The sequence below is a fragment of the Dreissena polymorpha genome, chromosome 12, assembly GCF_020536995.1.
Source record: "Dreissena polymorpha isolate Duluth1 chromosome 12, UMN_Dpol_1.0, whole genome shotgun sequence".
In the NCBI taxonomy this organism is placed as follows: Eukaryota; Metazoa; Mollusca; class Bivalvia; order Myida; family Dreissenidae; genus Dreissena; species Dreissena polymorpha.
In genome coordinates this window covers 42,865,206-42,890,942 of record NC_068366.1, presented here as the reverse complement: position 1 = coordinate 42,890,942, position 25,737 = coordinate 42,865,206, and the positions used below count along the sequence as shown (strand labels likewise).

The 25,737-nt window shown below is 39.2% G+C and overlaps 1 protein-coding gene across 14 annotated transcripts in view; it reads right to left on the bottom strand.

The window, feature by feature from the left end:
• Nucleotides 1-25,737, bottom strand: part of LOC127853230 (BRD4-interacting chromatin-remodeling complex-associated protein-like) — an 81,188-nt gene that overhangs the window by 31,346 nt on the left and 24,105 nt on the right. For 13 of the 14 annotated variants that reach the window (XR_008036535.1, XR_008036534.1, XR_008036533.1 and 10 more), the window contains 6 exons: nucleotides 23,407-23,558; nucleotides 22,239-22,373; nucleotides 20,400-21,474; nucleotides 19,424-19,662; nucleotides 17,812-18,072; nucleotides 15,713-15,885 (listed from right to left, as the gene is read on the bottom strand). Coding sequence is in view for 11 of the 14 variants with exons in the window: in XM_052387537.1 (XP_052243497.1) it covers nucleotides 15,713-15,885; nucleotides 17,812-18,072; nucleotides 19,424-19,662; nucleotides 20,400-21,474; nucleotides 22,239-22,373; nucleotides 23,407-23,558 (2,035 nt within the window). In the remaining 3 variants the exon portion in view is untranslated. The remainder of the gene's footprint in view (nucleotides 1-15,712; nucleotides 15,886-17,811; nucleotides 18,073-19,423; nucleotides 19,663-20,399; nucleotides 21,475-22,238; nucleotides 22,374-23,406; nucleotides 23,559-25,737) is intronic. The other variant, XM_052387532.1, reaches the window with a different exon arrangement.

Sequence of the window (25,737 nt, the reverse complement as noted above, 5' to 3'; positions counted from 1 at the left end):
CGTCCAATGATGGTGAACAAATGTGCCAAATGATTTTAAAATCTGACGATGAACGACATAGTTATGGCCCGGACAAGCTTATTCCGCCAGCCCGCCAGCCAGCCAGCCCGCCTGCATTCGCCAATCTAATAACCAGTTTTTTCCTTCCGAAAACCTGGTTAATTAGGATATTTGCTATAAAAGTAGCAATTTTAACATGAGTTAATGCAATACAAAGTAAAATGGTTGCTATGGTGAAGGAATAGCAATATTGTGATAAAAATTAAGGCAATTTGCTATATAAAATAGCAGTTTTCACAAAAATAAGGAAATTGCCACACAAAATAGCAGTTATAATAATACTTAATGTACTCCAAGATACAAAATTAGCAGTTTCAACAAGGTCGACAATACTTTGTCCTAGTTAGGGCTAAATAGGTGTTTATAATGGTATAAGGCCCTGCACCGTGCACTCCAGTCCGACATGGTTCTTCGAGTTTGAAGGGGAAAGGGTGGGGTGTCAAAGAGGAAGGGAGGGGGTGCAATGCAGCCAACAATCCCAGGTTACTGGACAGCCTCGTCCTTTCTTGTAGTAAGAAATGCCATAAAATATGATTATATTAAAAAACTGAAAAATGTAAATGGTGGACTAACGTCATACTCTCATAAAAAATGTATTAAAATAAAGAAGTCCAGGTCAATGCCATTGGCCTGATTTAGAAAGGGCGGGGTAGAACAATAAACCCATTAAAAGCTAAAATAAAGGTTGTGTAAAAGCGACACAAATCCAACACAATTATTAAATTACATCAGGTTTGTGCAGAGATTACACATTTTAAAAGAAAAACAGTCACAAGACTGTATAATTAGGTGGGTGTTGGCTGCTCTCCCTCCCCCAATGACCTAGATTTTGTCAGTTATTTGACAATCTAGTAAGTATTTGGCGAGGGCAGAGAAGACCGGGCCCCTAGCTGCTCCCTTGGGGTCTAGCACGTTTGTAAGGTTAAAAACTAGTCCATGGGTGTGCAATGCAGCTTCGAGGTGGTCCCTCTGCGCCTTATGGTTAGGACAGTGTAGCAGCATGTGGGGCGCAGTGAGAGGTTCCTGGCACCTAGGACATGCAGGGTCTATACCGAGGACATACTTTCCTGCGCCACCGGGTAATAGGGTGGTTCCCATCCTCAGGCGCGTGATGGCTCTGTCAAGCACAATGCTTGCTGAGTATCTGTCAGGCGGCCTGAGGGTTTTCGCAGGTCTAGTAAAAGTATGTCGACGGGAAGACAAATTGTCGGTCCGGAGATTCCACTCGCCCAAAACAAATTTCTTTGTCAAGGAGTAGATCTCAGAAGGTGCCAGGGGTTCCCCAACATCTACGGCCCCCCTCAAGAGGCCCTCTTTGGCCCCCCTGTCGGCCTGTTCATTCCCACTGATGTTGACATGTGCTGGACACCATACTAATGTGACCTTTAAAGATTTATCTAGGCACTGTTGATGAAGTTCCAAAATGCTAGCTAAAATATCAGGCCTAGATCTGCTATTTCTGTTTTTTATGGACTCAAGAGATGACATTGAGTCTGATAAAGTAGCAGTTTTAGTAGGTTTATTGACCAATATCCAGCACAGAGAGAATTTAATTGCCAAAAGTTCTGCTGTAAAAATAGAGAGATTGTTGCTGAGCCTGTGCGTTTTACTAATGTTTTTTGAAGGGATTACAAAAGAGTTGGCTACCAAACCAGAGTCAGGGCATTTGGAGCCGTCAGAGTAGATTTTTAGATGCTCAGCATACATATTATCTATAAGAGAGAGAGCTTCTGACTTGATGAGTTGTGGCAAGTCAGTTTTCGTTATTTTATTAGAGAGTGATAGGTCAACATCAGTGGGTCCAAGCGTCCAGGGGGGGGGGCCTTGGAGGGCCTCAGGTCTGCTACATGTACCTTGTCGAGACCGGCATCCTCAACCAGGGTCCTAATACTCGCACCAAAAGGTAGGGCGACATGCTTACGCTTAAGTATTTTCCCCTTGACGAAGGTGCCAGTCCCGACAAGTTTGTTAACGGGGTTTGAACCATGCCGAGACTTAACCTTGGCCCAGAAATTGAGGGACTGTTGTTTTCTACGCAAGTCAAGAGGTAACACACCGGCCTCCTCCTCTAGCAGTGCACCCGGTGTACAGTTTAGGGCTCTCAGAGCTATCCTTAGGGCCTTGTGTTGAATGGCATCAACCATTTTTAGGGCGTTTGGCTTAGCACATGCATAGATTTGGGCTCCATAATCTAGCTTTGGACGTATAAGGGACTTGTAGAGTGTTAAGAGGCTATTTTTATCTGATCCGAAACCTGTGCCTCTTAACATTCTCATTAAATTTAGGTCCCTTTCGCACCTTTCTGCCAAATATTTGAAGTGGTGAGTAAAAGTTAACTGTTTATCTAGGTACATACCTAGAAATTTCACCACTTTTTCAAAGATAATTTTGGTGCCGCCTAAATTTAAGTCCAAAGAGTGCTGAAATTGTTCGCCAAATAGTACTCCTACTGTTTTGGTTGGAGAAATTTTGAATCCCCATTCAATTGCCCATTTCCATATGGAGTCTAAGCCTGCTTGAGCCCTCTTTTGCAGGCGTAACATGTTAGACCCCTTTAACCAAGTGCCTGAGTCATCGGCAAACTGGGAGATAACCATTCCTGAGTCTTTTACGGCATCAGGTAGACCGTTTACGATGAGGGAGAACAGAGTTGGGGATATTACGGACCCCTGAGGGGTAACCGGTTCCGCAGTCAGTTATGGCTACCTCTGATAACTCCCCATCGACCCTGACCTGGATTTTACGGCCCTCTAGCATGGTTCAAACAGAAATCTCAAACCTAAATTCAAGCACTTTTCAAGGCCAAATTTTCATTTTCAAGGCCGAGAACCGTACGTTAGTTTCCTTTTGAAACTGCATTTTCAAACCAGATTAACATAGTAAATATCTTTTTTTTATTTGCTCAAACACATTACACTTATTCCACAATAACTCATACATGTTATTTCTAGTTATTACATAGAAATACAGGTTATCCATCCATAACTCAATGAGTCTCACATATGTACAGTACAGCCAATGCGGCACAAACATAATCCGCGGCTACGCCACGGCCAGATTATTAGTATGCGGCCGCCGAATCGTGTGTTCACGCGGCGTATCGCTGTGGCAATCGGCATCGATCCGCGCAACGACGCAGAGTCTGTATTAACCTCGCGTTCTTTCGCGGAGTAAATCCATAGGTACGCGGCGGATCGAGTGAAAAGTTATCCACCTACATGTACATACATGTATGTGAAGCGTAGAATTAATTACGCGCAACTGTTAATGTTTTGTTTGATTATCATTATTAAATTTGTAATCCGAAACACACTTCCGAATTATAATGCTAACGCGACCTTTAGCAAATTCTAGCGTCAAATAAATAGTGCTAAAATATCCTTTGTTTCATAAAAAGCGCGCGAAAATTATGCAGACATGTAGAACGTCGTCTGGAAAGTTTGGGTGTATTTTGTGTTGTATAAATACATGAACATCACGTCACGCGTAAATCGCGTGTTCAGTTGAAAAAAAAGCCCCGATTAGACGTTATTTCATCATCTCTATAAATAGTAACACATGCCAAAATGTATTTGATACTTAAGGAAATATCGCGAATGTTTGTGTATCGTTAATATTTACCAGCATTTGCTTTAAAACTGGAATATACAGAATTATCGGGTAATTAGTAGCGATATTAACTGTATAATATGAACAAAATAAAACGTGTTTACATACACATATTCAAACAATAGTTATAATAAGCTGATAATTAACAAAACAACAAATACGTCCTCACCGTCTTGATTATTGATGTGGCTTCAAACAGCTAATTTTCTCAGCTTAAATATGATAGCAAAATCAACATGCAATTAATTTATAAATCCACCATATGCTGGAGCCTTGACCACTTGTATGTGCGAAAACATAATTAAGTGACATTGTTTATGTGTGAAATACATACACTACGGGCGGGAAACAAACTTAATTGGCCAGACACATTAACTATGCTTACATGTATATGCTAATACACTCCGCGCACAATAAATTTATTATGATTTTAATTATTATTATAATTCTTTTAAAATTTGTTAACTACATGTAACTAAAAATTTTAAAAAGATTTTTTATTTCATGATGCGCATCGACTCGGCATCATGTCAAGGATCGCGGCATGCCTCGGCGGACAGAAGCGAAGTTTCGCGGCGAAATGCGACCTGCCGCCGCATACTGACGCGGCTTCAACGACTGACGCGGCATCGACTCGTTTCGCCTTGCCGCCGCGGATCGCGAAATACGTTTGTTCCGCATTGGCTGTACAGTACAGGCAACGTGTACTTTGACAAACGCCACTCGTCGCGGTGTTCATTTTACGGTGTTCGCTTACCAAACGACCCCCGCGATGGGTGTTCAGATCAAATATTCGCGGGGGCCGTTTTCAATAAGGTGGACACCGCGAATCACCGCGGACCCATTATATCTTCCGCGGTGTTCATCGTGTTCGCAAAAAAAAATTAATTAAATATAAACGTAAATTATTGATCCCTTTCATTTAAAGCGGGTATATACGTTGTTGTCAAATATTTATGAATTTATATAAAATGTGTAATAAACTTATTATATATATATTTAAATATAAATTAAAATAAAAGTTAAGAAGAACGTGTCGAAAAATGCGAAATAAGCCAGATATTTAATTCTGAAATTTAAAACGGCTGTACAGCCGAATTCGCTAGCATGTAAACCATACATGTACGATGTGAATCTTAACTTAGTTTAACGGTTTATTTGAATTCCTGCAACGATATCTATTCATACGACACACGAACACTAACTCTGATCCTAATGCAAAGACGAATGCTTCGGTTATTGTAGGAAAATATGTACGTCACAATCGACTCGGGGCGCTAATTTGTCTTTGCTGCATTTTATGAAATTCGGCTTTAATGTGTAATTTTTCTTGCCTATTTTGTGTTATTGTAACATATTTTATCAATGTATTACAATTAAACACATATAAAAAATCGTATATACCCGCTTTAAGCGATAATGAATACAAGTAAATATAGTCTATTTTTATGTACATGCTGGTCGAAGGATATTTTAAGTATTTAACGTAATATTATGCGCATCTAACAATATATGCAATGTTTATAGGTGTCTATCGCAACCGTCGGTTATTTTTTGGTGTTGTCACTTTACATAAACTCATATCTATGAATGCATCATCAACATTCTAAAACGATATCCCGGAAAAATAAAAAAATCATTTGAATATCAATTGTACTTTCGTTATGATTAGGGGTACGATGTAAACCTAAATTTCATTTTAGTGCAGATTCATTCATACGACACAAAGACACAAATTTGTTTTACGGATCATTTCGGCTTAGAGGACTGAACTGTCATGAAAAATATCGAATATTTTTTTTTTTTATTAACCACTGGAAGCAAGACGAGTTGTAGATAATTTAAAGTGATGGGCATTTTGTTACTGTTGAATTGAGCTGAAAAGAAACGGGTGAAAACAATAAGTTATAATGAATGTGGTATCTGAAATTATCTACAACTCATCTTGTTACCAGTTGTTTATAAAAAATTTATATTATTTTCGATATGTTACATGACTCACCCATCCCTCTAACCTGAAATGATCCGTAAAACCAAATTGTGTCATTGTGTGGTATGAAAGAATCTGCATGAAAACTACATTTAGACTCGCATCGTACATCGATTCATTTCTGTCGTAAGTTGTCAAAACGAAAGTACGGTTGATATTCAAATGGATTATTTTTCTTTTGGGGATATTGTTTAATTATGTTGATGCTGCATTAACAAATACAAGTGTATATCGAGCGAAAACACAAAAAACAAACAACGGTTACGATACACACCTACATTGTATATTGCAAATACTGTTAGTTGCCCATAATATCACTTTAAGTACGCATACATTTGCACATACATGTAGTTTATTATGTTCATTTGTACATTGTACATGTAAATTTAAAACTCTTGAATGACCATCGCAGACAGGTATTACATGTATCAATGGCCGCGCGGCATTGCGGTGATCACGGGTGTTCCAGTTAATGATAGCGTGCAATCGCGGCGATTTTGGGTGTTCGCCGAACACCGCGGTCAGTAGCGTGTCCGCCCCCCGCGAAATGTCACCCATCGGGAAAATTGAACACCGCAGACACACGTTTTTGTCAAAGTACACGTTGCCTGTACTGTACTGTATTTACTTTGAAAAGTTACTACAAACAAACACATCGTCTTTTTCACATCAAACAGACTAGTTCATTACATTTGAACAGCAGTCAGTTACTATAACATTTTGTCTTTAACAGAATTGATTTCCTTTTCCAGTTCTTCCAGCTCTCTCCTCTTATTCACTTTACCTGGTTTGAAAGGACACTTCCCCATCCCTGCGTTTTCACTCGCAAAAATTGATCACAATGGAGAACCTCTGACGTAATACACATAATCTGTGACGTGTACACATAACGTTTCGTACTAAATAGTGTACAAAACTTATATTTCGTATTCAACTTTTTATGCGCGAAAGAATTTATGATAAATTTTCATAATATTTCCCTTAAGAACGATTTAAGTAAAATAATTAAAGCGATGATAAAAGTAATTTTGAGCATAAATAAACATTTTCAAGGCTTTTTACACGAAATAAGCACTTTTCAAGCACTTTTTCAAGGCCAACCTTTGTTCAAGGGCTTTTCAAGCCTTGGACTCGTTTTCAAGCACTTTTCAAGTCCTGTGCGAACCCTGTCTAGGAATGCTCTGAGGTAGTGGAAACAGTATCCAGTGATTCCATAGTCAGCTAGCTTTTTTAGTATGCCGAAGGTCCATGTTAAATCAAAGGCGGCCTGAAGGTCCAAAAAAATTGCTAATACTGATTGCCCTTGATTTTTTGCAGAAAGAATATCATGTTGTAATCTAGCTAGCTGATCAAGAGTAGATCGCCCCTTCCTAAAGCCAGACTGGAAGGGGTTTAGTATATTATTTGATTCCAATAAGTGTTCTAATCTATTTTTGACCATTATTTCTAGTAATTTACCTGCATGTGATGTTAGACTTATTGGACGATATGAGTTTGGATCATTTTTGTCTTTACCGGGTTTAGGAATTGGAATCACTGTGGCCTGCCTCCACTCGGGTGTTATCCTGCCTGTGCTATACACCTGATTGAATAGGTGAAGCCAGATTTTTTGAGTTATGGCTTGCATATTTTTAAACATTAAATATGCTATCTTGTCAGGCCCCGTGGCGGTGTTGCTCCTGCTGTTAATGGCACTTAATAATTCTATAATAGTGAATGGTAAATTGAGAGGCGTGCTGTTATCCCCAGGCTCATTTAAAATATTTCGGTGCTCAGTCTCAAACCGCTTTTGATAATTCAAAGTTTCAACGGGAAGGTTTGAGTCACTGGAGACAGATTGGAAATGTCGTACCAAAAATTGAGCCTTGTCCCTTGGGGTAGTGGCAATTTCGCCTTTGTATTTAAGTAGCGGTACAGGGGTGAATGAATTTCCTTTAATTCTGTGAATTTTTTGCCAAAAATCCCTAGTATTTTTCTTATTAATGATAGCTGAATCACAGAATTCTTTCCAATTTTGAGTTTTTGCTTCCAAAATAACCCGCTTTGCCTGCTTTTCGAGGGACCTATAATTAAGAAGATTATGCTCAGCGGGGTTCTTTTTAAGAATTTTTAAAGCATTTTTACGATCCTGTACCGCATTGGAGCACGCCTCATTCCACCACGGGACCCTATTTCTGGCTTTGACCTTGCCGGAGGAGACCGGTATGCTACATTCCGCCATGGACAGTATCCTGCTGGTTAAGTTAATACAAAACAGATTTGGATCCTGGGTGTGAACATCTGCAAGGGAGAGATCTGAGCAGAGGTCCCTAAACTGAGCCCAATTAGCTTTTTCCAATAAAAACTTTTGCTCTCCTGAGCATTGGGCCTCAGTTCCCTGTGCAATATAGTTGAGCTGGGTAACCTGTTGTGGGAGGTGATCAGATCCCATGGTATCTTTAACAGTTGCCCATGCAGACGCACTTGCTATCCTGGCATTAACAGCAGTAAGGTCAATGTGGGAGTTTAAACCAGTGGGGTTAAGCCTGGTTGGAGAACCGTCATTGAGCAGTATAAGATCTTGCTCCTCCAACCATTCAATTACCGCCCGACCTTCTGCATCTGAATTTATGGAACCCCAAGCAGGGTGATGTGCATTAAAGTCGCCTGTGAATATTACATCAAAGGGTCCTTTAATGGTCCTTAATTCCTTAAAGAGGTTGTTCAGGGTTTCAAGATCACATCCTCTTGAATATAAATTGACCAGGATAAGAGGCCGGTTCTTGTCACTAACCAATTTAATTGCTAATGCCTCAATAGCAGTGCTACAATCAGATTTAAATTGGTTGTTCACTCCCAGGTGTTCATAATTAATTGTATTTTTAATATATATGGCATGACCACCAGCAATATTTTGGTTTGAAGTAACATAATTCTTAAATTCGCAGTTATACCCTGGTATTTGTTTTACAGAAATATTTGAAAATTTAGTTTCCTGTAAACATATGATATGGGTATTAGGGTTGCAGTCAATAAAATATTTTAATTCTGTAAATTTGTTGGCGGAAAGACCACCAACATTGAATGAAATTATTTGCAGGTTACTGTCCATAGTGGTACGAAATTAACTTGCGATTAATCTGTTTTATTGAGTGGTGAGGAGATTTAACTCCTAGTTTGTGGCCTGCACAGGCCCCTTTGAGCTTCGCGGGGGTCCTGGCAAGCCTAACGTGTTTCTTATTTGCAGGGAGGGTACCGCTGGCCGAGGGGGGGGGGGGGGCATCCTTGATCTGCTACTACTATTGGAGGATCCCCAGTTCCAGAATGGATTTTATTAGTTAAAATTTTATCATGGGGGATGACCTTTGTTATTGATTCTCTGCAATTTTTGAATCGAGAATCAATTTTGTTATAAATGTAAGATATAACTCGATTCCCAGTGGGCCTTTTCTGGTCCTTTATTATCTCAGCAACCAGATCCGCCAGCTCGCTGAGATATATTTTCCTATATGTGGGACCTGTTGCTGGCGGATCCTTGATTTTAATAAATGAGTCCCCAGCAAACGAGTTACGTCGGCTGGTGTTGTCGGTAGGGGAGCTCATTGGGGATGTCTGGGAGTCGACCATTCTGGGACGGTTAGGGGGGACACTAACTCGGGGTTCCTCCTCTATTTCACAGATACCAGAGATAGAAAGGTTCTCCAATATACTGGAGTGCACTGTCACCAGAGAGTCTCTCCCCGTGATATCAAACATAGAGTCGCTCGACAGTGTAGGACCACTACAGGTGGTGTCGCTAGCACCGTCGGTCAACGTGGTGGACGGGGAGGACCCCCTGGTAGCCACAGGAGGGCGTCTCTGAGTGGGTGGATCCCCCTGGATAGGTGATACAGGGGGGGGGGGGTGCATAAATCGGGTGTGTGTTTGGTTACCGGTTCCGCAAAGGTAACCTTGGGGGGGGGGGGATTCCCTATTTATAGGTTGAGGGGGGTTACTCTTACCCACTAGCCCCTCAACTATGGTGCATGTCCTCCCGGGTTGGGGCGAGATAGAACCGGGAGAGGCATGTTTAGGTGAAGAAGCGGAACCGGTTGTGATGATGGAGTTTAGGGCGCCCACGCTGTGGCTCACAGTGTCAGGTGCAAGTAGCCTGCTCTCCGCCTCGGACCAGGTGACCCCATAAAAATTGGCATAGGTGGCTATATGGATAGCCTTCTTATAGGAGGGGCACCCCTGGTAGGATGCGGAGTGCTGGCCGCCACAGTTGGCGCACAAACGAAATTTGTTTGTGCACCTTCTTTGGCAAGTAGGGCCGGCGCAGCGGCAGCAAGAGGTGGTATTAGAGCATTTACCCCTGCTGGCTATATGACCAAAGACCTGGCAATTGAAGCAACGGGCAGGTGTGACGGGGCAGGGACGAATGTCAAGGGTGATACTGGTGTCCTTGACTAAGATTTTATTTGGGACTGGTACGGACGCTAAAAAAGAGATTTTGACCAGTCTCGGAAAGCCAGGTGGGGCAGGGCGATAAGGCTCAACCCTTTCCAAATTAGTAATGAGGATATCAGAGATAGAGATTGCAGGTTTAAAAGAAAGAGATGTCTGAAGTTCCATCGAATCCTGGCTTTCAGGGATCCCTGCTATATAACCATGAACCGTCCTCATGTTCGACGGGGATAAGGCCCGGACCGCGACTTTGCCAAGATAGAAAGTACCCCTAGAAAGGAGGGTGGCAAGCGCTTGAGCGGACTTGAGCTGCAAAAGCACGCAGCCAGACACCAGGGGCACCGCCCGCTCAACTAGTCCGGGGAGTACCCCCGCCAAACCTGAGGCCAATTGAAAAATGGTAAGAAGAGACATGATGGGGGCTACACTTCCAGCTGACTGGAGGAGGCACTTAAAGGGCATGGTGTTATGAGATAGGTGATGCCTATCCGACCCTGAACGTGCCTCCCCTAGTAAAGGGGTCAGGTTTTGACACTGCCCCTTAGATGGGTAGATGGATGCTCTTTTGTAGGACGACATATTGTAGAAATGAAAATGAAATAAAGAAAGAACGACGCTAGTTTCGTGGGAATCTTAGATGTTATGTGTGTGATATAATAATGGTTTTTATTTGACACAGCTCTTAATACGTGTAAAGCACTAAATGCAGGCACCGCACCAGTAAACAACCCAATATAGTTTATATAAGTAAATAAGGTAGTTAATTTGTCATTTGGTAATGTTTAATTTATGCGATGAAGAAGCCAAAAATAATTCCGAATACCAAATGACGTCCGAAATGCTGCAAGTTTTAGAAATTTACGAAAAAAAAAAAAAAAAAGAATCAGCGGAAGGGTAAGGGACAGTGCGGCGTAGTGGATAGATGTTCTGGTATTGTTGTGGCTCTCTGGTTCGTCTGTTTCTCTTTGTTTTTCTTTGAAGTGGCGGTTAATCTTTATTTACAAAAATTGATCTCTGTTCAAAATGGCTGCCGGAAACACATGATGCTGTGACCTCTATTGTCTACACAAGGCTTTTCTATTATTTGACCAAGTGACCTAGTTTTTGACCCCAGATGACCCAAATACAATCCCAACCCAGATTTCATCAAGATAAACATTCTGACCAAATTTCATAAAGGTTGGATGAAAACTGTGACCTCTATTGTCTATACAAGGTTTTTCTATTATTTGACCTAGTGACCTAGTTTTTGACCTAGTGACCTAGTTTTTGACCCCAGATGACCCAAATACAATCCCAACCCAGATTTCATCAAGATAAACATTCTGATCAAATTTCATAAAGATTGGATGAAAACTGTGACCTCTACTGTCTACACAAACAAATTGTTGACGGGTTTTCTATTATTTGACCTAGTGACCTAGTTTTTGACCACAGATGACCCATATACAATCCCAACCCAGATTTTATCAAGATAAACATTCTGACCAAATTTCATAAAGATTGGATGAAAACTGCCACCTCTATTGTCTACACAAGGTTTTTCTATTATTTGACCTAGTGACCTAGTTTTTGACCCCAGATGACCCAAATACAATCCCAACCCAGATTTTATCAAGATAAACATTCTGACCAAATTAATCAAGATAAACATTCTGACCAAATTTTATAACGATTGGATGAAAACTGTGACCTCTACTGTCTACATAGTTTTTCTGCTATTTGACCTAGTTTTTGACCTAGTGATCTAGTTTTTGACCCCAGATGACCCAAATACAATCCCATCCCAGATTTCATCAAGATAAACATTCTGACCAAATTTCATCAAGATTGGATAAAGACTGTGACCTCTATTGTCTACACAAGGTTTTTCTATTATTTGACCTAGTTTTTTTACCTAGTGACCTAGTTTTTGACCCCAGATGACCCAAATACAATCCCAACCCAGATTTCATCAAGATAAACATTCTGACTAAATTTCAAAAAGATTGGATGAAAACTGCGACCTCTATTGTCTACACAAGGTTTTTCTATTATTTGACCTATTATGTGACCTAGTTTTTGACCCCAGATGACCCAAATACAATCCCAACCCAGATTTCATCAAGATAAACATTTTGACCAAATTTCATAAAGATTGGAGGAAAACTGTGACCTCTACTGTCTACACAAACAAATTGTTGACGGATGGACGGAAGCACGCACACACATACGGATGCCGGACATCACACTGTCACATAAGCTCACCATGTCACTTCGTGACAGGTGAGCTTAAAACGTTGCCATGAGTGGCACTCGAGCTGTAAGCTGGTGACGTCACAGAGTTACAAATCAAGGGTGTTGAAGGCAAATGAAAATAAGACATAAAACTGCGATACTGTTTTAATAACTTTATTTATAACCCGTCTCATACAACAGAATGTTGAAATGATTAAACTAGCGACATGTTACGCTAGATGCATTTTAAATGGATTGTTTAAATAATCCTCGCACAACTTTTCACGCATAACAAGTTCATTTCGTGAAAAAATCCGTCACTTTTGTTTGGCGACACTCCTTGATGGATCGGTCTTGAAGAACAGTCATCATTCTCCATGCGTCTTAATTAATCGTGTGTTCAGCTCATTTAAGACATTAAAGAAAATCAAACATCTAAACAAATGTGTCATTTAAGATGAATTGTGTAATGCAGATATCAATTAAGTTTAAAGTCGGAGTCGAATCATGTTTAGTCACGCCTAGTAGCTATCACGCCTAAACATTTAGCCTAAAACAACAATACTTCACGCCTCGGTGCGCTTTTATTTATACAGCGGGTGGGCATTTAAGCCCCCATGTTGGGAAGCATCCGGATTACCAAGACAAAATTACAGCTAAATACACAGATCAGTGTCGCGAAATCTATGTCCTGATCCGGAGCTCGAGATTCCCGACTTAACTGGGTAAAATACTGCATAATAAATCCGTTCCCCTTGACTTTCGTCCGGATCGCGAGATTTCCGGACTATCGAATTCCGGATAAACGCGGGTTCACTGTTATTCTTTCGTGCGACACACCGTCCAATGATGGTGAACACATGTGGCAAATGATTTAAAAATTTCACAATGAACAACATAGTTATGGCCTGGACAAGCTCATTTATGGCCATTTTTGACCTTTTAATTTTAAGTGTGACCTTGACCTTGGAGACATCGACCTAATTCTTTCGCGTGACACACCGTCCAATTATGGTGAACATATGTGCAAAATGATTTTTAAATCTCACAATGAACCACATAGTTGTGGCCCGGACAAGCTCATTTATGGCAATTTTTTACCTTTCTACTCAAAGTGTGACCTTGACCTTGGAGATATCGTCGTAATTCTTTTGAGCAACACACCGTCCAATGATGGTGAACAAATGTGCCAAATGATTTTAAATTCTCACAATAAACGACATAGTTGTGGACCGGACAAGCTCATTTATGGCCATTTTTTACCTTTGAACTTTAAGTGTAACCTTGACCTTGGAGATATGGACGTAATTCTTTCGCGCAACACACCGTCCAATGATGGTGAACAAATGTGCCAAATGATTTTAAAATCTTACAATGAATGACATAGTTATGAGTTATGGCCAGGACAAGCTCATTTATGATCGTTGAACTCAAAGTGTGACCTTGACCTTGGAGATATCGACGTAATTCTTTCGGGCGACACACCGTCCATATTATGAACAAATTTGCAAAATGATTTCAAAATCTCACAATAAATGACAAAGTTATGGCCAGGACAAGCATTTGACCTTTTAACTCCAAGTGTGACCTTGACCTTTGAGATATTGACGTACTTTTTTCACACGACACACCGTCCCATGTCATTTTAAAATCTAACGATAAATGACATAGTCATGGACCGGACAAACTTTCAGTTTAAAACACACTAATAGTGTTTTTCCCAGGCCATTTAAGCGTGGCGAAAAGCCACGCCGCCCTCACGGATAGCCACTCTGCCCTTTTCAAAGGCAAATTTAGCCACGCGCCCTTATCGATAACATCTTTATTGCCTTATGACCTAACTTGGTCCGCAAAATCAGCATCCTTGATTGTCTGTGACGCTCCGACTGTGCTTGATTTACTCGAGAGACGTCAACCTCTAATCGACTTTATTAATTGAGCAGATTTAATCTATTACAGTGCTCTATTGATAGGTAGGTCTTACTGACTGCTCCAAAGCTGTGAATTAGTCATGCGTGAATAACCCCGTGTCAGTATCAAACGATAATGCCGGAGGCTATGTTATACCACACGCACTGTTCGGTCGGTAATGTGTACTGCTCCACGATAATATCATTACTTCGGAGACTTTTGATGAAAAACTCTATGTTATTCTCGTTGCAATTGTGCATTGCATGCATTATTCAGTTATATCAAAACATATATTTTTACGCATAATTACATTTAAAATCAAAAACAAATTTATTCTTTATCGTTTCGTCTTTGAGATAATTAGATCTAATTATTGAAATAATTACTGAGACGTATACTAATTTAACAAAATGCAAATCGCGTATACGATTTAACGTTGCTATGCGCACCTGTCGCTTACATCATTTGACATTTTATCAACATGGCGGACCATACAGAATTAAATTGAGACTAGGCAAAAATGGCAAATAACGTCGTAAACGAAAAAATTAACGATGGAGATTATACATTAAGAAGGAATTAATGAAATGTCTGTGATAATCAACAATGCATAAAAATGCTTTAGATAGCAACAACATTATTTATTTGTAATCTACTCGGTGGATGTATGTCACGGAAAAGAGTGTTTGCATATTGTTAGCGATCAATTTACTCGCAATGTTATTTTAAACATCTGTCAAGATTATTGTTAGAAAATGGGATTAGACAAACATGGTTTCATTTATATGTTAGTGGATCTGTGTATAATCAGATTCATATGCATATATTGCTTTATTATGTTTGTCGTGCTGTACAGTTTATTGAAACAGCATGGAACTTAAATGTAAATTGCAAGGTAAATATATTAATATAAATCATAGTAAGCTAAATACATCTATTACCATTAAATGTGCTTGTTTATATGTTATTTTTTCCACAACTGCTTCTGATGCGATTACATGTTTCCCCATAATTAAGGTATTCAGGGAATGTTTTTGCTCTTTTTTGCCTAAACTGCCCGCTAAAATGCCCTTTTTGAAAGTAATGCGCCATGCCTCTTTGCCCTCTTGGGAAAAACTCTACACTAAGTGACCCTGTGACCTAGTTTTTGACCTGGCATGACCCATATTCAAACTTAACCTAGACATCATCTTGATACAACTTCTGACCAAGTTTGGTGAAGATCGGATGAAATTTCGGGACAGACCGACCGACAGACTGACAAAGTGACTCCTATATAGCCCCCATTACCAATGGTAATGGGGGTATAACAATATTTTATGCGGCTTAACACATCATATTGTTGATTCATAACAGCCTATAATACATACTATAAGAGCTACTATTTTATTAATTTAAACTTCATTAACTTGTGTTTAACCACATTTACAAGCATAACACAAATTCAAAATATTTTTATAAACAATAAAATGCAAAATGTATGTATTCATGAAAACTTACAAGGTTTGCTTTGGTATGTCCATGAATGATCTCTTGGTCCCCCTCTGCAGTGTTGTGGTTGGTTCAACCTTCACCTGCGTCAGGCCAGCAACTGAGATGGGCCCTGGGATCTTCCTCACTTCTGCCAGAGGCTGCATGGCTAACCCTGTTGTAGCCATACTGCTGGACAAGGGCTGTGAAGAAAAAAATATAGAAGAACGTTCATATGGCATATTAGTTGTCCTTCAAAGTAAACTAACACTGGAATGAAACCAATATTTTGCATAGCTCAGTGTGAATTAACACAGCTGTTTACATAAATGTAATGTACCTTAGATTATTTTTATGACTTCTAATTTAGAAAAACCAACATGTTTTTTTTTTCCCCTCAAATTAAACTAATAAATCGGGTTCAACTTCAATGACAAGGAAATATGTAATGTTCGTTCCGCTGTATTTGCTTTATCACTTATAAATATTTATATCAAATAAACAGCACAAGTGCTTATTTGACATCTGGTACTGCTGCATCATATAGATTCTCAATAAACTCTTTCCTCTCTGAGAAATAGAGAATTGTGCAATATATTCCAATTTCTAAAATGTCAGTCCAAAAACTTAACAAGAGAACCAAAGACGCTAAGTTGCTCAACTGAGATCTGAAGGAACTGAACTATTCTTAACAGCTCTTGTGAAGTTTTTTTTAATATATGAGGCATCTGACCTGCATGCTTTTTATCCAGTACCATTTTTAAAACTTTGCTTGGATGCCATAAAATGATGGTTTCGATAAAGTTTCATGCTGACTGGGCAAAAAGAGTAACTTTTTGTGTTAAAATGGTTTCTTTGAAGAAAGGTTGCTACAAAGCCATATTTTAACTAAGCCAAGATATCATTTGAAACAGAGTTGTAAGCACATTGCATGTGGATTGACAAAAAATATGACTGCTTGTGTTTACAAGGTTTCACTATACTAGAGCCAAATTAAGACAAGGGACAAAATAGTCGCAAAACCAGGTTTTCATTGTGAAAAAAAAATCTGATAAAGGGAGAAAACTCAAACTGAACTTTTGAAATGAACAAACAAAATTAACCCCCTTTGTAAGTTTGTTTAAAAAAAAAATAATCTATTTTTAGTCGTGGCGACCTTGACATTGGAGATATTGACGTGATTCTTTCGTGCGACACACCGTACCATGACGGTGAACACATGTGCCAAATGATTTTAAAATCTCACAATGAATGACATAGTTATGGCCAGGACAAGCTCATTTATGGCCATTTTTGACCTTTGAACTCAAAGTGTGACCTTGACCTTGGAGATATCGACGTAATTATTTCGCGCGACACACCGTCCAATGATGGTGAACAAATGTGCCAAATGATTTTAAAATCTGACAATGAACGACATAGTTATGGCCCGGACAAGCTTGTTCCGCCAGCCCGCCCGCATTCGCCAATCTAATAACCAGTTTTTTCCTTCGGAAAACCTGGTTAAAAACCACTCAGCCCCCTCTAAGCCCCTTGGCAGCCATGTTTTTTGCAACACACAATGTAAACAAATATTTCTTACATGTATATACCATCTATGCAAATAGCAGACATCTGTTAAAGACACATGGGATTTAGGAACTTTAATAGAACATCTTTTTTTAAATAAAGCTATTCATGCAATTGTAGTTGCAATAATTAATAGAACAGTCATTTAAGATGATGAATGCCCCTGTAATTTCAGACAGGTGCAAATAATGAGAATAAGTAAAATACATTGCAAATTGTGTAATTCACTACCGGTACTTTATATTGATAATACACTAAGACACAAAATACGAGAAAATAATGTTTTGCACATTTTGTATAAACAATTCTTTCTTAAAGGAAAATGTTTGCAACAAAAAGATAAATGTAAATTATAGACATCGACCGGTGAAACCGGTAGGGGACAATTAAGCACCACTTACCGTCCTGTTAAAATCCATTAAAGTTAAAAGGTGGAACCCCAAAAAGTCACATGATCTTGCACCCTGTATCAGCTTTTTTTTTATTGGTTTATTTTTATTAATATATTTTTTGTCAGGTTGGGGGAAGCTTGATAACAATCTCCCTTATCTGGTCATTACCTCTAATTTTACTGAAACTTCGGAATCATTAAACTCTGCAGCCCCCGCCTGGCTCAGACTGGGACCTGCCAGTTTCTTCTGAGCCTCAACCTGTGCACGGACCTGTGCGTTGAGCTGCTGCTGGCGCTGTATGCGCTGGAGGACATGCTGCTGTGACTGCAGGTACTGCTGCTGCTGCTCAGGGCTCATACGGTCCAGGTATGACAGAACCTTATCCTTCTGCGCTTGTGTCAGACTGAGGGTGAGCACTTTATCAGCGATCTGGAACAGGCAACCAAAATATGTATAATATTGGAAAATGTGGTATGCCTACTGATGGCTCATGTTGAAAGGTGAATCGTCTTTAACTTTGTTTACTCATTCAAAAAAATCATGTTAGTATTTAAATCAGATACACATCATATTTGGTTCTCTGCATGTTATCAAGACCATAGACATGGGTGAAAGTTGAAAAAATGTCTGAAAACTGTAATGTTTGGCTGGAGGTTCACTGGTCCCCCCCCCCCCAATCTCCAGAAATTAAATTTAGCCAGTATTGCTTTAAAAAATAATGGCATTATAAACAGTTTTGTCATAACACCACAGAATACACAAAAGGTCAATGGACGTGCTTAGCGTGCAGTGCTCCAGCTAGGATTTGAAAAGGGCAGGGGGGCTTATTATTCAAAAGGGCACTTTCGACGCGCAGTATTTTGTGAAAAGGGCACGAACGAGCGCGCGGGTGTTACTGGAATGCTTCCTATTGCATGTTAATTTATATGTTATAAATAATTGTATTATTCCCATTATTATTAAACCATTCAAATATAATGTCTACAATGAGGATTAAAGTAATTACAATGTAATAAGAGATTTATGAATAATCATGTAAAAAAAAAAAAAAAAAAAAAAAATTTTTTTTTTTTTTTTTTTTAGGGGGGGGGGCAGGGCGGAGGTTCGGGGGGGCAGGGCGGAGGTTCGGAAGGGCAGGGCGCCGCGCCCTTCGATTTAGGCCTAGCTGGAGCACTGGCGTGTTTTCATAACGCACAACACTAAATCCAGTTTTGTCCGGATGTTCTCTTTAATCAGTACAATAACTGTTTCAATAATAACTCAACTAAAAGACTGTACCAATAAAGATGCAGTGTGTTTTATTTGAAATTATTTTAAAGGAAATATCAAGTCAAAATTATTCGCGATATAACTTTGATAAAAAACGATGCTTTTAATCGAAATTCACAGATCTCAATGTTTTTACCCTAAAAGCAATATATGCATGCTTTCCATGCATAAGGCATGACGTTGAACATGGTTGCATAGATTTTGCGCGCTTTTTGTCGGGACAAAGAGTCAACAAAAGGTATGAGGAATTTCTATTTATAGTTTTATGGTCATTCCAAATCTGTCAATGTGTTATCGGAAGAGTTCCCGCAGTCCGACAGCTGAGCCTGTTAACTTTAGAAACTACAAATCTGGTTTATAAGAATACATATAGAGAATGCTTAATCCAGCTTTCCGAAATGGGCTCAACAAAAAAATATTTGAACATCTTTTACAAATTCTTCAAATATCAAATCCGCTTGATCACCGTCAACACAACATTAACAGCCAAGTGCAAACAATGAAAAAAGACCTTGATTTGAGTTGGAACAGCAACCTGAGCTCCACTAGCTTCAGTATTAGATTGTGGCGTCTCTACAGCCTGGCTCTGTGTTGCAATGGAAACATTTATCCCAGGAGTGGGTGGCAGGTGATTGACAGGCAAGGATGAATGACTGGATGAAGGACTAGGGGCTGGCAAAAACTGTGGAGAGGCACTCCCACTAGACATTATAGGGCCTGAAGACGAATTCATGGTGGACATTTTAGGACCTGTTGTAAGAAAAAACAACATGGATTAAATATAAGTAATTTTAACGGAGTATATACAAGTACAAATTTGTAAGCCAGAAGAAAATTCAAAACAAGAGCACCGCATAACGGTTGCCAACACTTGACTGCGGGTGCAGTTTTGAATAAATGAAAGCTTGTCAGAAGATTTTTTTTTAAGAGGTCAGTGACCTTGACCTTTGACCTAGTGACCCAAAAATGGGTGTGGCGTGTAGAACTTATCAAGGTGCAATTACATATGAAGTTTCAAAGTTGTAGGTGGAAGCACCTTGATTTAAGAGCCAATGTCAAGGTTTTAGAACCACACCTTCGGCGGACGGCTGACGACACAACAAGCTTGCTATGACAATACCTCAGGTTTTCTCTGAAAACAGCCGAGCTAAAAATACTTTATTTCTACAGGGTTCAGTCCATAAAAAAATACATTACATGGAATGCAAAAGTTAAGATAAATTAAAAACAAATAATTAATAATATATAAAAGAATAATGTTGTTTTTTTGTACATTTAATACTGACTTCGGTGTACTTGAGTCAAATATCACTGCGGTAAATTGATTTTTTGTCCGATTGGGGAAAGTACTGGTACCAGTATCGCTGAATTACTTACAGAGACTGACAACTGCCATAGTCATAGGTAACTTAAGGAGAAAAAAAACTGAAGAAAGAACTTCATTGCCAATCTCCACACAAGAACAGTAATTGGCATACATTTCTTACCGATATTGGAAGCTGTCACAGCTTGTTGCATGGTGGTACTAATTTGATTTGGCACAGAGCTTATTTTGTTGGATGTAAGCAATTGTGAATCAAATGACAGTGGTTGACTATGTGAAACAACACTGTTCATTTGCTGCTGATTAGCTTCTGTTTTCGTGCTGGAAATTACACGCCCTTTTAACAGAATCTTCTTTTGAAACATGTAAAGTTGCTGCAGCTGCTCATGCTTCTGCTCCTGTGTTAAATTGGTGGCAGCCTGAACATTTTTTATTTGTTGTTGAACACGCTGAAAGTGCTGCTGAAACTCAACCGGCAGCTGAACAGTCTGCACAGACATGACCCCAGAGGGCTGTTGCCTTTGAATTGATATGGTTGCAGTATCAGCATTCACCAAGTCACTAGAACTATGCTGCACATTTGTCATGGATGAGTTAGTAGTTAAGGCACTTGATATGGAAGATGATGTACCTCCTACATTTTGAGCACTATTAGACACTAGATACAAGGACATTGGGGTGGTAGCATTTGAGACTGTGATTGTCACTGGTGTATTCTGTACATTGTTCTGAAGAAGTTGAGATATATTTGAAGATGCCCCACCAGAGCAACTAGCCATGAAAGGCTTAACATCAGCTTCTTTTTTTATTAGGCCGTCTATAATACTAGCCTCAGACTTCACTGAAACCGCTGGTACAAAGGTCTGAGTGACAACTCTATTTGACTGAGCCACAACACCAGGTTCCTGTTTAATGCTTGTTACAGCCATGTTTGGCAATGCATGAACAGCCGAGAAGGTCTGTAGTGTCTTGGATACAGCAGAATTAGTAGCTGCCTGTGATTTCTTCAAGCTGTCTTGTATTTGCTGCAGGATCATCTGCATCTGACTGTCCCCGCTCACATTTACAGATGTCACGCTGGGAGAATTACCTAGCAACACCCTCTGTTGACCTCCGCCCAGCTGCTGTGGAACATTCTGCTGACCTTGACTGAAGGTCAAGGGACTTGCTGAGGCTGAAGGGTGAGATATCTGCTGCTGTGGCTGTTGCTTAGGGACTTGTTGCTGCACATGTTGATTCTGGAATATGGAATTGTTTCTGTAACATTTGTTTTTCTAATATTTTAAATCATGTACAGTTAAGGATGAATCACTTTTGATGGCTGGTAATAGGATGTCAGACCAGCAATATTTCTGTTTTTGACCAGTACTGTATATGTAATTTGTGTGACAGCTAAATATCCCAATTTAATTTTAAATCAACAGAAATAATTTTAATCTTTGGCCTTCAGTCTAAATGACTACAAACCCTTTTGTCTCTAACAAGTCTCAAAATATGTATCAAGGAGAATGCTTGCAAGTTTTAGTGTTGACTTTCATTGGTCAAATGCCACTATGTCTAAGATTGGACTTGTGCATGTTAATATTGGTGTATCCATATCCTTGGGGTTTACTTAAGCTGACATCTGATTGCTTGTGACAGGTTTAAATGCTAGGGGGCAAGTGATTATCCAAAGTATGTAACGCCCTAGGATTTTTTTAAAGCAACATTTCTCTCTTTTCTTTTGCAAATAATTAGCTACTTGGATATCATATAATTTAATAAGCTTAATAAGTTTGTTAAACTATTGATTAAAGCCTTATTTAGTTAAATACATGTTTGTGTTTGCTAAATAAAATCTAGTAATGCATAATGATATATTTGATAATAATTGTATCAATCAAACTAAGATATTTTAAGTAAATTATCCTCCAAGCATGCAGATATTAAAACCTTCAGTACACTCCCAAATCCACATAATAAATTCACAGTAAAGACAAATGACTGTAGAAGTTTGGCCTACCTGCAGGTTTCCAAGGTGAGCCGAGAGCTGAGACAGTGGAATGTTCTGACCGCCTATGTTCACCATGGTAACGGCACTCTGACCTGACTGGTTCATCAGCCGCACAGGCTGATTCATAGTATGGGCCGTGAGGGTCTAAAGTCACAACGAAAACAATTAATGGCATTTCAACTGATGAGTATTTAAGAAAATCTGTAACTTGAACAGATAATGTGCAAGTATTTTGACAGACAAAAGGAAAACAGTTATTCAACTATATTTGACGCAACAAGGTATAATAAACTGTAATCTTATTTTATTTATTTGGCAACAGCATGTTGTGTTTATATACTTCTTTTTTCAAACCTTAGATAAAGCAAGAGATTGCCAAGCAATATTTTCCCCTACCGGTGAAACTCCACCATTGTCAGTAAAAACTTGTTTTGTTTTTTTTAATATCTGTTGCCATAGCAACCAGAATTCTTGACGTAGGAACGAAATGAAATGACGTGCATACTCTCCATATTGCCATTTATCCATGTTTCAAGTTTCATGAAAAAATATGAAGAACTTTTAAAGTTATTGCAGAATCCAGAAAAATGTGACGGACTGACAGACTGACTGACACACGGAGCGCAAACCATAAGTCCCCTCCGGTTTCACCGGTAGGGGACAATTATGTAGTTAAGATAACTCATATGTTTGCTGGTTAAGTTAAGACAGTCGAAGCAGTTTACAAGTGCTGAGTGCACATAGCAATTGGCAATTGCCATTTTTTAATACAACTTAAAGGAAAGGTGAGCATGTACAACACAAAATATTTTCATAACTTATCCCTGCACAAATTATCAAGTTGTGTGGCTTGACTGGGATTGTGATTCAAACTCATGAAACTTTCAGTTGGGCAAAAATGAAAATACCAATAAACCCATTTATGCCTAGCGTCAAGAAAAAATGCCTTGGCAAACAGCATAGACCCAGATGAGAAGCCGCATGATGCAGGGTCTGCGCTGCTTGCTTAAAGGAATTTCTGTAAGAAATATTCTAAATATAGAAATAAATATACTAGACATCCCTAATTTTGGAAATAAATTGATCCAATTTAGAAGGATGGGAGAGTCCACTAGGCATAAATGAGTTAATACTCAAGTGTGCAAATGCATGGCTATGACTGACAACTGCAGACTACCTGTATCTGCTGTGAGGGTTGCAGCTGAAGGATATTGGGCTGGGCCGTGGCAGCTCGCACCACAATGTTCTGGGGCTGCTGACTGACCGTCACCGCACCACTCTGCAACAAAAGCTGCCTACCCCCGTGATTCAACACTATCTGCTGAAGTCCTGAAACATGCACACAAAGAGTGTTTTTACAAAATATACACAACTTCACTGAAATATAATTTTTAAATTATGCAACAAGTAAACAATTTGGGTGAAACAAAAATGGGGGATTGGTATTACTTTTGTTACGAGGTTATCCGAAACCACACCTTTATTGTGTGTCAACAGTACTATGATAATGCATTTGGATCCCCTTATCTACCAGTGTTTTTTGACCATTTTGGGAAATGGGTCAGCATTGGATTGGGAACATTTGCGGCGTTTTTACTAAAATTGGGAAGTGTTGTTGTTGTTTTGCTAAAAATTACTTCAAAATTTAGAATGGAAGTGTTTGCAGTATTATATTTACAAAGGTTAAACCTATATGGATGGGAGATGAACAAAACATTGAGATCTAAAAACAAGAAGCCCATGAGGGCCTGAATCGCTCTACTGGCTGGAATCAATAGGGCTCAAGCCCTCGATAGTATGAACAATCTGAGTAAGTTTTAAACAAACAGACCCAAAATGGGAAATTCATCGCATAAACAAGAAGAAACTTAAAATTTAAACTTCAAATGGCTCCTTGTCAACAATAAGTTGGACAAATTTTCTTCACTCTCAATGGGGTTCTGGCCCTTGATGATATAAAACATCCGTTGAAGTTTCAAAAGGATAGAACTTTATATGTTAACAAACCAGAAATGTGTTTGTCGGAAACACTATGTCCCCTTCTGCGCCGCTTTGATTTTTTTTTACCTTTGACCTTGAAGGATGACCTTGCCCTTGACCTTTCACCACTCAAAATGTGCAGCTCCATGAGATACACATGCATGCCAAATATGAAGTTGCTATCTTTAATATTGCAAGTTATGGCAAAATGTTAAAGATTTTCATTTTTTGACTTTTGACCTTGAAGGATGACCTTGCCCTTGACCTTTCACCACTCAGCATGTGCAGCTCCATGAGATACACATGCATGCCAAATATGAAGTTGCTATCTTCAATATTGCTTAAGTTATGGCAAAATGTTAAAGATTTTCATTTTTTTCTTAAATTCAAGGGGAGATAATTCTGGACTTATTACTCTGATGTAACCCATTTTCAATAGGGTTCGAGTCCTAATTAATATCAACACACTGAACAAGTTTGAAAAGAATCAGATGAAAAATGTGGACTTTATCGGATAAACAAGAGAAAGTCTAACACACACACCCACAGACAGACAGATGAACACCATGCCATCCCATACGCTCTTCTGGCCTATGGCCAGTAGAGCTAAAAATATATTTTATTTTGGAAACCTTCCATTTGGGATTTATAACTCCCATTTGTAACAAGAGCGCCGCATGACGGAGCAATATACGCCCGATTCGTGTGCCATTGGAGATGATACACTGATGATTGATGTATTTGTTTTGGAAATAAGCAAAAAAAAATCGCGAAAAAAATAAACCCGATGAAAATATCGCAAAATAAAACTGGATAAAAATATTGCATAAAAATATTGCATGTGTTAATCGGTTGCATGTCTCCAATCAGACCTGACTGATATATAATCTATATACTACCTCTGACCAAGTTTGGTGAATTCAACTTGAACTAGAGCTTTGTCACTGAATGTGACTTATACCCCCATACCACTTTGACGCAGGATAAAAAGTTGTTTAAAAGTTTCGGATGAATACAATTTGAATTAGAGTCCGGACAAAGTGGCGCCGTTGAAAATGCACTAATTGACCCTATGACCTAGTTCTTGACCCGACATGACCCAGATTCGAACTTGACCTAGATATCAACTAGATGCAACTACTGACCAAGTTTGGTAAAGATCGGATGAATACAATTTGAATAAGAGTCCGGACAAAGTGGCGCTGTTGAAAATGGACTAATTGACCCTATGACCTAGTTTTTTACCTGGCATGACCCATATTCGAACTTGGCCTAGATATCAACTAGATGCAACTACTGACCAAGTTTGGTGAAGATAAGATTTATACAATTTGAATTAGAGTCCGGACAAAGTAAAATGCACTAATTGACCCTTTGACCTAGTTTTTGACCCAGCATGACCCATATTCGGACTTGACCTAGATATCAACTAGATGCAACTACTGACCAAGTTTGGTGAAGATCGGATGAATACAATTTGAATTAGAGTCCGGACAAAGTGGCGCCGTTGAAAATGCACTAATTGACC